The 12,827-nt window shown below is 36.5% G+C and overlaps 1 protein-coding gene across 1 annotated transcript in view; it reads right to left on the bottom strand.

Moving 5' to 3' along the window:
* Positions 1–4,480: 4,480 nt before the first annotated feature.
* The window catches only part of LOC108785432 (melanopsin-B-like), a 43,063-nt gene continuing 34,716 nt past the window's right edge, over positions 4,481–12,827 (bottom strand). Inside the window, exons 10-11 of the mRNA XM_018554495.1 lie at positions 7,182–7,325; positions 4,481–4,983 (exon numbers count right to left, since the gene is read on the bottom strand). Of these exons, the coding sequence (XP_018409997.1) occupies positions 4,573–4,983; positions 7,182–7,325 (555 nt within the window). The 3' untranslated portion in view covers positions 4,481–4,572. The remainder of the gene's footprint in view (positions 4,984–7,181; positions 7,326–12,827) is intronic.

The following is a 12,827-nucleotide window of genomic DNA, read 5'->3' as shown; positions in this document are numbered from 1 at the left end:
CCAAAGGAACTCTGAGAGCATTGTGTCTATGGTTCTAAAGACCCTCCTCGGGATCCAGATCGGTGAGTTACGAAGGGTATATAACAATAACGGGAGTAACTTCATCTTAATCAGATTAACTCTACCTATCAGAGATAGAGGTAAGTTCTTCCAAGCTGAGAGGCGGTTTTTGAACTGGGCAATGACCGGGGAGACATTGAGAGTCATAAACTCTGCTACGGATGTAGATATCGTCAGGCCTAAATATTTTAGTGCTGAAACCTGTTGTAGTTGTGCATGCTGTGAAATGTCTGAGTGACTCAAGGGGTCCAAGGGGAGGTACTGGGATTTAGTCCAATTAACAGACAGCCCTGAGTATGTAGCAAATCTTTGTAAAATATCAAGGGACTCTATCAACGACTGATCCATATCAGCTAGAAACAATATCATGTCATCTGCATATAAGGCCACCCTTTCCTCCAACCCCCCTACACAGAGCCCACAGATCCCCTTGGACTGCCGAATGGCGCTTGCTATTGGTTCGATCGCCAAGGCAAACAAACCAGGGGAGAGCGGGCATCCCTGTCTTGTGCCTCGTAAAATCGGGAAACTCGAAGAAAGTGCCGCACCCATCTTAATGGCAGCTCTAGGTTGATTATAAAGAATATTAACCCACTTACAGAAGTTGGTGCCAAATCCCAGTCTGCAGATAGTGCCAGTCTACAGAGTCGAAAGCCTTTGCAAGGTCCAAGGAGACTATGGCTCTAGTACCGGGATTATCGTGAATTATTTGGGTATGTGTATACACACGTCTTAGGTTAATGTCAGTAGACTTATGTGGAATAAATCCGGTCTGGTCTGGGGAGACTACACTAGCAATGACGCGTGACAGTCTGGTGGCCAGAATCTTCGTCAGTATTTTAAGATCACCTTGTGTTTTTTATTGAAAACTGCAGTTTTAAAAAGAATGAAAAGAACTTTTGAAATATCATTAACATTTTAAAGCTTATATGAGATTTTAGTGTTGGGTTTATGAGTTTTTCAGATACAATCACAGTAATCAATACAATGAAAATAATATTAAGTTTTATTAGACTTTGGCAAATCTAGCCGATTGTCTTACATAATATATTTCATTTAACAGGATTTAAAATACACTCTACAAATAAAATCATACATAAAATATACATAAAAGTGACTAGTGCACACTAAACTTGTATGCCACCTTACTATTCATCCCTGTGTTTGAAATCAATACATTAAATATTTAAACATCATTCTTCATGAAATAATAGTTTGCTGGAAATGGTTTGTAACTGGCTCATAAAGTTTAAAGTGACTCTAGTTATTTAAGTAAGATACAATCACCTGAGCATTTATTATTTGAACTATTTTTCTGGAAATGTCAGTAATTTGTAAATGACAATCTTATACAAGGAATCAGCTACTACAATGAATTTGTGATACTCATTATTAGTGCTGCAATGCTTCTTTCAGACAAGGGAGATGATTTAACTGGGTAGATTAATTGTCTAGGCTAAATAAAAAGACATGTGAAGAGAAAAATAAACACTTTTTAAAAATTAGCAATATGCAAAAATGTGTTAATTAACCACTTTTAATACCTTTTTAATTCCAGTTTAAAGATAAAGTAATGTGCATTTTCAGTACACACATCTTTTGAGTTATTTTGAAATATTTATTACTTACTCTTTTTTATGATGAGAAAGATTTATACATGTTTGTTTTTGTTATTTTTTGTATTAAATGTACTGATGTGTAGATTGACCACCAGAGGCAGAGTAGATAACTACTAATTATTATTTTATATTAGTTGGTCTATACATTGGTTTGATTTAATAAAGGACTGTTTAATGATGTTAATGTTCATTGACCTTAGCAAATTACATAACACCATGTTCACTTTCAACAAACAACCATGCTCAAGGGAAATTAAAAAAAAACAAGCAGGACATTTTCTTGCACATGATTGTATGATTGAAGTGAACACAGCTCAAACCTATTTACTAATCTCAGTGAATATTCTCTTTGCTAAGTGATCAGCTGTTTAACCTCTTGTTAACCCAGAGTATTACTCTGGGAATTTAAAGTAAAACAGTTAACAACGAATTCCCAGCTCGATTAGCATTTGGAATTAATCCAATGTATTCAAGATGGCTGAGCGGTTGAGGATTTGCTTGCTGATCCTCCCTCTTTTTTTTAATCTTGGAAGTGCTCTGCTCTGAGTGCTTCTTGGTTTGTGGCTGGCAAATTCTGGCCATTGGCTAGGAATGTAAACAAATCCAGTATTGTCAGTACCCAATGTGTTTAGAAGCAGTTCAGGTGAGATGTCCAAGGTCTAACCTTGGACATACCTCTGATATTTCCATAAAAATGACCTATCATCTGCACAATGTTAACACTTGTCAGCCTCTTGGGATAATAATAAAGTCAAGTACAAATAAAATAAAAGTAACTACATTTATATACGTTAACATGAGTACCCCCAGTACGTGAATAACAGTTAAGCAAGACACATTCAGTATCTCCACGCACACCAAAGTAAGAGGAATAATTCTAGAGACATAATTTATAGTTACCTCTAAACTGCTGGCCTTGAAAGGTTTTAAAATGTCGCCTAAGGAAAATTTTGGGTATCATAACTTTTTTCTGCTTTGTTGTTTCCCTTGCAACTTTAAGGCTTGACATATTTGGTATCTATTTAACCAAAATGGTAGCATCCTTTATGTGTTGTGAAAACAAATAGAATTATATTATACTGTATTTATATGCACTAAAATTAGTTTTAGTGTTTTTTTTAAACATAGGTTTGAAAAGCAGTTGCGTAGATATAGTCTGATGTCAAAAATTGCAACTACCATCGTTTTATTCTTCAGTTTTTCTGTTTTGAGAAAATATGTAATGTTTTGGGGGTTTTAGGTAATTTTCAGGAAAATGTAACTCATTTATAATGTATAAACTTCTGGGCACTGATACTATTATTCAACAAGGCAGTACAAAAAGCAATTTTAATGTGTGCAGTAACTGTAGCAAGCAATTCTTCAGTATACTGAAGTCTGAACCTATAGAACTATAGGTTACTGCACTTTGAAATGGGATTTCCATTGACAGGTATATACAGGCATCTGATGGTGGTCTGCAGGCTCCATCACCCTCCTATACCCCTGAGCTCCATTTTGAGGCCATAATATAGTATCACATGGCAAAACATTTGAACTGGGAAAAAATACGTATTTTTAAGAACATTTGTTTGTGGTATTAATCACCCAAAATGAACATTCACAGATATTTGCAGGGTAAATGGCCATGTGAATTGTTTATAAATAGACCTTGTTTATAAATAGACCCCACAGTGTATTTCCACGTTTGCAGTCAAATTGGGACAACATCTATTATATATTTGTTACAAGATTTTCGCTCACATAGCAGAACTTAAAGAAAAATGCCTGCTTACATATTACTTGTGCTATTCTGAAAGAAAACTTTTTCACTCAACTGAATTCTCCTCTAAGGGAGGGGGGAAAATTTACTCTAATTAAGCTTGTCTGTGCTGGAAGATCTCATCATAAGTTGTAAACTAAGTTTGAACACTGTCTGTCTTAACAAAGCGTTAAGGACCTAGAAGCATTGTATATTATTCAGAGGAAGCTCAGATTGTCCTTATTCTTTCTATGAAGACCGTCATTGTTGCCTCTCACTTAAGAATTGTGCAGAGAAGCTGCACAAGTCTGTTCAAAGGCCAGTTCAACATGCATATGTAAAATGTGTTTTTAGGTATGCTGTGTGAACAGGAACACATAACATACATATAGTGGGACTTTCTCAAATGTGATTGCAAAAGTGGAAATACACTTTAAAATGCAGGCCTGTTGCACAGGAATATGTAAAATGTGTTTTTAGGTATGCTGTGTGAACAGGAACATATAACATACATATAGTGGGACTTTCTCAAATTTGATTGCAAAAGTGGAAGTACACTTTAAAAATGCTAGCTTTTCCAAAGTACATACAGTACATCACTGGTTTACTTCAAGTTTTATATATATCATCTATTACTGAAACATATTTAGTATGTCAGCTATCACTGTGTGTCCAAGCAAACACAAAAATTACATGTGTATCAAAGTAAAGTCTTATCAACTTAATTCTGTACAGGTTAAACCAGCCTTGAAATGCCATCAATCCCACTGACACTACCTTCCTAAAAATTAAGTTTAAGTCTTTTCATGGATCTCATCAGTGCTTTCTTTACTCCTAATGACTGTAAGGCTTAAAGAACAAGTCAGCGACTGTGTTAGAAGCAGAGTTCTGCTGAATATGCTACTGTAGCTTTATCCCTTAGTTGTGCTTTTCCACAGTAAACATTAGTTTGACTCAGGACTGCTGAACTTAATTCCATGACTGGGATTATCAGTAGCCATTTTAAACTACAACAGCACAAGTCCTTCCCCCATTCTTACCTTGGTATATCCTTGCCAAACATAAAAAATATAACACTGTGCTTTTTCTATTGCATATGAGCTATTTATGGCAGCTGAAAATGTCAGGATCACAACGCGTTTTCTACTTTCACTATGACAAAAACTTTTCAACTACTTCATAAAGGTCTGCATTAGAAGAAAGTCCTTCAAAATCCAGTAGACTAGTGTCAATATTGAAGTTGAAGAAGTCATCGTCGTCCAAATCTTTTTCATACTTTTCATCTAAGTCATTGTCCGCCGGCTCTGGAACCTCAGAAATGCTACTTTCCGATGTGGGAATAATGACAATGCGTGGGATTGTGGTATGAATGATCCAGTCCAGTCCTCCACTTAAATCATACCCATTTACTTTTTGGTTATTTGTCATATGATTCTTAACAATTGATTCTAAACCAAGGGGATAGGTGACGGCATTAAGTGAATTTGACAGTAGAAAGTCTTTTGCATTTCCTTTCTCTGATTTTCTTGCTGGGTGCTCAAATGAGCATAATGCAGGCAAAACCTATTAAAAATGAAAAATGGCATCAAGCATATGTATACGTTGTTTATATGAAGCTAATTCTATATTTTTAATACAGATTTTTTAATCTCAGAACATTAACCAGTGTGGATCTTGGGCATTCTACACACGCAATTAAAAACTTTATTGAAATACACAGGTCATGTATAGTTTGCCCTGCCCTTCTGTCCTACTTCTGCTCCCCTCCTTGCATTTGCTGGTAATTCCAAGGTGTCAAAATGATAGCCAAAATATGTGTAAATACAGCAGTTATTCCAGAAGCCGCTGTCAAAAAATGGGCCTGGCTAGAAACATACAAAGTAACAGTGGTACTATAGGTAAAGGTAATGAGCTTCGATTTGCATATGATGTCAGTTAAAGCAACCTGACAAGAAAAAGAAAAGTTATTTTAAAATAAAATATGTTCCCATTTTACCCCTTAACCTCTTGCCGTCCGCCCGTAGTAAAAAAACGGACGGACGGCACTGCTTGTAGGTTACCCTAGTCAGCCTTAATTTATTCCTTTTTCCCCTTCTCCCCTAAGCTATTATTTCCATTTCCCTAAGCCCTTTTTTCCCATTTTTAACTTTCAATGTTTTTATTAAGATTTCAAAGATAAAAAAGACAGAATTTTACAAAATACAGTTACAAATAGAAAATAACACAACATATCCGCAAAATCAACAGTCCCCTAAACCCCATTCCTGCTTTCCAAATGTATAGAGCCCTAAGGCAATCCAGCAAAAGCAGAGTGTAAAGTAAGTACAGTAAATAAGTACAAAACATTAAAATATGAGGGACTGACAAAGAAAGGGTGAGGTAAGGGGAGTAAAACAATATAATATCCATACTAAAGAGTAAATTCCACCAGATTGTATAAAGAGAATGCAGCAGGGAAGGGGTATAATAACCAAGAAATCAAGAAGAAAAAAAAAAGAAAAGGGTAAAACTTTTTTCCCCATTTTTATTCAGTTTGTTCTTTAAGTTTTTTATTGTAATTCTTATGAGACTCTTTGCTTGCTCATTACGGGGCTATCAACATTAGTGTAAAAAAAGGTCATAGAATAAAATGATAGAATTGGTCAGATAGACTTAATCTCATAATGATGCATTAAAGGTATGTACATCATTTTGTTTTTCACATTCCTACATGGGGTGGCCCTGTACAGCCTAGACCAAGGGTTTAACAGGCTTTAAATTGATTTAAAGATTTTCTTATTTGCATTAAAATTGCATTCTTCATAATACGTTTCTGGAACAGCCATTCCTTTCTTCCGGACCAGTCACTACTGAAACAGAGAAGTTTGCATACCCTGCAAGTATTTTGTTACCAAACCTCTTTGTATCAGTACTGCTTAGACCAGAAGAAGGAAGTGGATCTCCTGAAAGCTTGTCCTGAACAAGGAACTTTGTGCTGCTAGATCTATTGTATGAAAATATGATACAATGCATAGTTATGGTTAATATCCATTTTACTGTGAGTTAAAAATTTCTATAGTTAATTTCCTTAAGCATTACCAGCATATTATCAGTATAGCTGGTTAATGTACTGCCATCTTGTGGTCATTTTGGTTATTGCACTTATTGCACATCTTTTTCTGTGTTCCCTCCTATTTTATGATGTATTTCCCCTTTCTTCTCGCATTGTATTTATGGCATCAAAATGGCTGCTTGTCTCATGGCCACATGATAATATGCTTGCATTGAGGGAAACATTAGCATGTTTTGACCTGCAAATGCCATCTGTTCAATCATCTTTTGCATCCTGTTGTCTGCAGTAACCTGCTGCATTCAATAAAGATCTTCGTGGATGAAAAGGTATTTGATGAGTTCAGCTATCTGATAAAGGCTGTCCGTGGTGATTGTATCTGCTTATACAGGCCAGACATAGAGGTCTCAGCATGGGATAAATCACTAATAAAATGGTTGGAGTCAGAATTAACTTTTTGCAAACTAATAGTAGCAGTTAAGCTCCGCGATGCTACTTTTTGCAGAATAAAATCTTTTTTCTAATATTAGATAATTTCTTTAGAACAAATTGGATGCTAATGGTTTGTAAATAATAGTGATGCAAACAATTTTTCAAAGACACGACTCTAATCATTGTTCTTGTATTATATATTATATCAACAAATTGCATTAATATATACACATCAAACTATTTTTTGTTAGCCATAATTTAGGCACATATCATACTTTACCTTCTGTTCTGGTAAAGCATTGCAGCTCCAAGCCTTCAGTAACATGTGTCCCTTCTTTTCTCGTTTTTGGCTCAGTGAAAAAGAATTGCTTCTTTGAAAGCATGCATTCCTGTAAATTGCTTCTTGTTCTATGTCACTGAGTATCTGAATGGAAAACAAATGTTTTGTTCACAGACAATAAATAATTGCCTTTTGATCATATTGGTTGGAGGCATTGATAGGCCAGCTAGATTTTCCTGGATGATTGCTATTGTTCCCCTAAGATCAGACCAGGCTGTCTGCTCACATAATTGACAGACACAAACATGCATGATTTTGTAATTATTATGCTAGAAAAGGATTGCTTGGATCTTCTTAACATCAGCTCAGGTCTGTGGGAACCTAACCTGTACATTTTTCTTTACTTCAACATGAAAAAATTATCCTGTATACATTATAATGTTGGTTTTAAGGTTTTTAAAGTAGTAAGTGATGTAAACTAACCATAAGCACTGCTAATTTGGTGTACTTAAGCCAATTAGTTAAACTTTTAAATCAATATCTAACACATAATTAACTCATCATATATGATTAAAGGAAACATAAGCTATGAATCACTGACTAAGAAAGTATTTGAACCAGAGATATCCATACACTAGTTTTTTCCAAAAGGGGTGGCAATGGCAGCCCATATATTCCTCACAGTGTAGATATGCTTTAATTTAATATTCCTGATTTCTGTAAAGGTGCTGTGAGGCACTGGCTGACAGGATTGTGGACGATGTGTCACCTAGGTCCCTCACCTGCTGTACACATGGTAAAGGATTCCAGGATTGATGACTTAGTTTTTGTTTGCTGCCTAGCTGAATAAGTGTGCAGGACAAACCTCCAGGGTGTCCCTGTCTCATGCAGGGTTTACCACTGCCAACGCCATTTGAGCCTGCCCTCCTTAAAGTGCCCATAGTCATTAGATGACAGCCATCTGCTCTGGCCATAACTTTTCTGACACCCGTAGACAAGCTTATTTCACAAGAAACTTGTAGCAGACATATTGGAAAGCATTTTCCAGTCACTCATTTCCCCCCCCCCCAACAAAAAACCAACACCAGAGTTATCTACATAGTCTCTCATAGGCTAAACACTTTAAGTTTACTAAACATTTGCAATTTTGGGAATTATGTACTATGTGTAACCTTTTTGGCTACAGTTGTTAAGATTCAGAGATATGAACAATACAATCAAAATAACTTATGAAGTTAATCAATTCAGTTTCCACCATATGTTTGGACCATGTCAGATGCTATCTGCTTTAGACTTCCTAAAGTAATAGACCATGTTCACTTTTCAAAGTTATTGTTTGCTTAGCTTACTGAATAGGAGGCTGTATTCATTTTATATAATTCAATTATGTGCAAGCCAAAATCTTTTTTTTTCCCTTTTCACTTGCATATGTTTGGATGTGAACACAGTTGTACCTTATTTAATGAACTAATACAATATCTTCTACTACTTTAGTAAATCAAAACAACTTTATCTAAATTAATATTCAACCAAGGCATATCGTTGTCTTTCAAAATTGGATTTAATTTGCGTTAAACTTTACTGAAATAGACCAAACAAGCTTCTTTAGTCAAAATGTGTATACTATACAAAATGGGGTGTTCCATTAAAGGAAAAGAGACTGTTCATTTAGAAAAGTGAATGTTCACTTAAGAACGTTTATGCTAGCTTTGCAGAACAAATGTTTACTCTTAGTGAATAAGCTAAAGCTGTGTTTACTCCAATCACTTGCAAGCAAGAAAATGCTGCTTTTTTCTTTCTTTACACAGAATTGGCTACTCAAAGTTAACATATCTTCATGTATTTACTAAATTAAGAGAACATTCTCTTTGCTGTAGTATCAAAAGAATATACACAGTGCGATTATACCAATACAAAGCTCAAGCCAAAAAATAAATAAATCAGATTTTGTGTAATACTGACACAATAAAAGGGGCAAACAAAAATACAGAGCAAATCAACCTAAGGACAACACTGCATTAATAAATGCTCACCTTTGTGCAAAGCTCAAATTATAAAATGAAAAGAGAGAAAAATAAAAGGGCATCAGACAAAAACATTTTGTAGCACATAAAACAGAGTACTTGAAGAATTGATACATTTTTGGTTACACAGACAAATAACAAATTGAAAAATTAACAACAAAGAGTTTTTCTGGACATTTAGACAGTGAGATAAGCAGGTAGGTAGGTAGGTAGTAGGAGGTAAGATAAAAAAGGATACAAAAATCTATTGTTACGTCTTTTGAAAGCCTAACTTCATCATTATTTTTTAAAATAAAATTCCTCCCAATAAAAAACGTTTTAGCCCTTTCCAGACTCCACCGCTGTCTCATGCGTATTCCCCAATGGTCCTGTGCCACTCCTCTGCCCAGTGTCATTCAAACCATTTCCTTTGAGCTCAGGACATCAAGGACATGGGGGATTCATCAAGCTATCCTGGACTGTTCCTGTAGTCCCATGGTGAACCTTGCTTACATGCCACCTGCCCAGCCTGGCTTGACTGACAGCAGTTCCTTTTAGGAATCTCACTTTCACAAGAGCCACTGCACATAAACAATAAGGAATAAAGGGGTCAAGACAAATCTTCATTATGAATTGGAAATAGGGAATGTGAACAGAGCAATCACTAATGATGTATGCAAAAACTAATGTAAATATTTTAAACTGTGCTCAGATCAGAAAGGTAACTAACCATCATCCAGGAAATAAGGAAAACATTACAAAATATTACAGCTTGATATATATATTAATTTTCTACCGTTTAATCTATTTAATGTGGAACAACACGCTGCTAAAACATAAGCCAATGCTTTAATGTGCATTGCTCAATACAAGCTTTTAGTAATACCCATACTGCAATATTTAATAGGCTATTGCAACAATTTAGGCAATATATTTTCTTATTGTGTACCATTACTCTTTTGAAATGCATCATACTATTAAAAAAAAGTGATTACATTTGCTTCTTTGCCCAAGTAATCAAACTTTGTAAACCACAAAGGATATGACATAGGACATGGAAGGATATCAACCATACGTTGCATGTCAATGACCTGTGGAATAAAGAACTAAGAAGCAATGAACAAAATACTTTTTTGTATATATATATATATATATATATTTTTATATATATATATATATACACACACACAGCTAAAACTAAGCAGGTGCACAACATACCAGGGTGCATACAAATAATAGTAAAGGTACACAATGCTAAATGTAAAAAAATCACCAGAGTGATTATGCAGTAATACAATAATGCATGTATGTACATGAATGCAGCTATATACTGTATGTTGTGTACTAGAAGAGGTAAACATCAGTTTTGCTAGAATACAACTATATTTTCTGATTTAGATATGCTATTTACTTATATCTTAACTCTGGTTTATTTTGTTTTCTATTCCAAAAAGCCAGTATAAAGGAAAAGTAACAGTGAAAAACAATCTGGATTTAACCATTTATTTTTTGGCACATAAATTCTTAATTGTGCACATAATTGGGGGCATTGAAAGAGGCTATCTATTGCCAAAATACATTGTGCTGGAAGGTGTCCCTCTTTCTCATCTCAGAAAGTTAGGAACTATGCTGATATGTCTGTGAAGGTTCTCATTCATCCTGGACATGGTATATCTGTAAAAAATAAGTCAAGGCAACTGGACTTGCTGTATTATTCTTGAAGACGTCGGTGAAACAAAACAGCAGCTACCCCAGCGTATGGAACAGCATAGAAGAGCAAAACCCTCTGGTCAGGATTCGGCAGTATACCTACATCTAAAGGAAAAAGGTCACTCCTTTGAAGACAGTCAAGTACACATCATAGACAGGGAGGAGGACTGGTTTAAAAGAGGTGTGAAAGAGGCCATTTATGTAAAGACACCTATTATCTGCCACATACAATGCTGTTTTAACACCTCTCTCCGAGCAGGTTAATAACACCTCCTAGACTCCAATTATACAAATGCAATCTAAACCTGGTTGTGACTAACAGATTATGTGGATTGGAGCAACATTCACCATATTTATACCCAAATAATTTTTGTACAAGTCATTGTGAATTGAGAAAGCTGGTTGGATGACCAGTGAAACGCCTTCAAGAAAGATACAGCAAGTCCAGTTGCCTTGACTTCTTTTTTACAGATATGCTGATATGATCAATGTGATGATGATTTTATTGGGCATAGTGCTGTTATGCAGTTTAGCATTTACATAATTTTATTCAGTTTAGCATTTAGCATTGAATGTTTGGTGTACTGATAGCTAATGGCTAAATGGGGTTGTTTAATAAAAAACTGTATGGGTATACTGCTGCCAATTTTATAAATAAGGTATCTTACCATATAATTAAAGGAGAACTATGGGGTCAGTGTTTTTCCCCATAGTTCTCCTTGGGGTAACGGGAGGACACAAATTAGCGTCCTCCCGTCACCCTAAGCTCAGTATAGCTTACTGAGGTATACTGAGACGCCGCACCTGGAGCGGATCCCGACTTAGATGACGGGATCCGCCCAGCTGCGTGAGTGACAGCTGGCTCTGCCTATCTAGAGGCAGAGCCAGCTGTACCCACCCCCTCCACCGTCCGTTCCGCCAGTCAGCGCTGGCAGATCGGAGCGGGGAGAGGGGAATCCAGCCCCTCCCCCTGTCACGGCAGAGAGCCGTGACAGGATTGAGAGGTGAGGGAACCCGGTATGTTTTCCCTCACCTCCCGATCTACTGAGCCGACCTGTGACAGTCTCATTGTCACAGGTCGGCTTAGAACTATGACGTGAGTGGAAATCACTCATGTCATAGTTCTCCTTTAAGATGCACAGTGTCTGGTAGTTGTATGTTAGAGGGTAAAAGTTTTTTTGTAGCTATATGGGAGGGGGTGGATTCTTTTTCTGCAATGTGTATATAAAGGTGCAAGAGTGATGCCACTGATACCGCTCCTCAAGAAGTCCAGGATTGTTGAAACGCATTGGGTGGGGTCAGTGATGTCATCATGTATAAAGGTATGCTTCTACTTTCAGAAGCAAAAATAGAAAGGAGGACTGAGTGCAACAGATTGGTGTTGTTATAGCACCAGAGAAGTATACACTGAGTGGCCAGATTATTATGACCACCCCATCAGTACTTCGTTGGGCCATGAGATGACTCCACGAGATGACTTTGTTGGGCCGCCTCGTGACTCCACGAGATGTTGAAAGGTGATGCAAGGAATCTGACACTGCACTGTTGCCCTTCTGTTGTCTTGTACCAGTCTTGCCACTCTCCGTTCTGCCCTAACATTGACTAGTCGCTGACGGCCACAATTCGCACGTTCAGACCCAGATTTTCGGCTGACAGTCCAGTCTTTAAACACTTTAACAACAGCTGCTCTTGAACATTTAACGAATTCTGCTGTTTTGCTGATACTCACTCCATGGCTCCGAGCGCCAACAATCCTCCCACGTTCAAAGGCTGTTAAGTCGCGTTGTTTACCCGTATCTTCAGAAAAAAAAATCACTTCTACTGTCGTGGTAAACAACATGCTTCCCTATTTATAATGGTCTGGCCCTCTAGCAACTTCAGCGCAAAATTATAGCTAATTTGCCTAGAAACGTCAGGTGGTCATAATAATCTG

This window comes from Nanorana parkeri, unplaced genomic scaffold (genome assembly GCF_000935625.1).
Source record: "Nanorana parkeri isolate BGI_ZX_2015 unplaced genomic scaffold, ASM93562v1 scaffold162, whole genome shotgun sequence".
NCBI lineage: Eukaryota > Metazoa > Chordata > Amphibia > Anura > Dicroglossidae > Nanorana > Nanorana parkeri.
The sequence above is the reverse complement of the archived record's forward strand: the minus strand, read 5'-3'. Positions and strand labels throughout refer to the sequence as shown.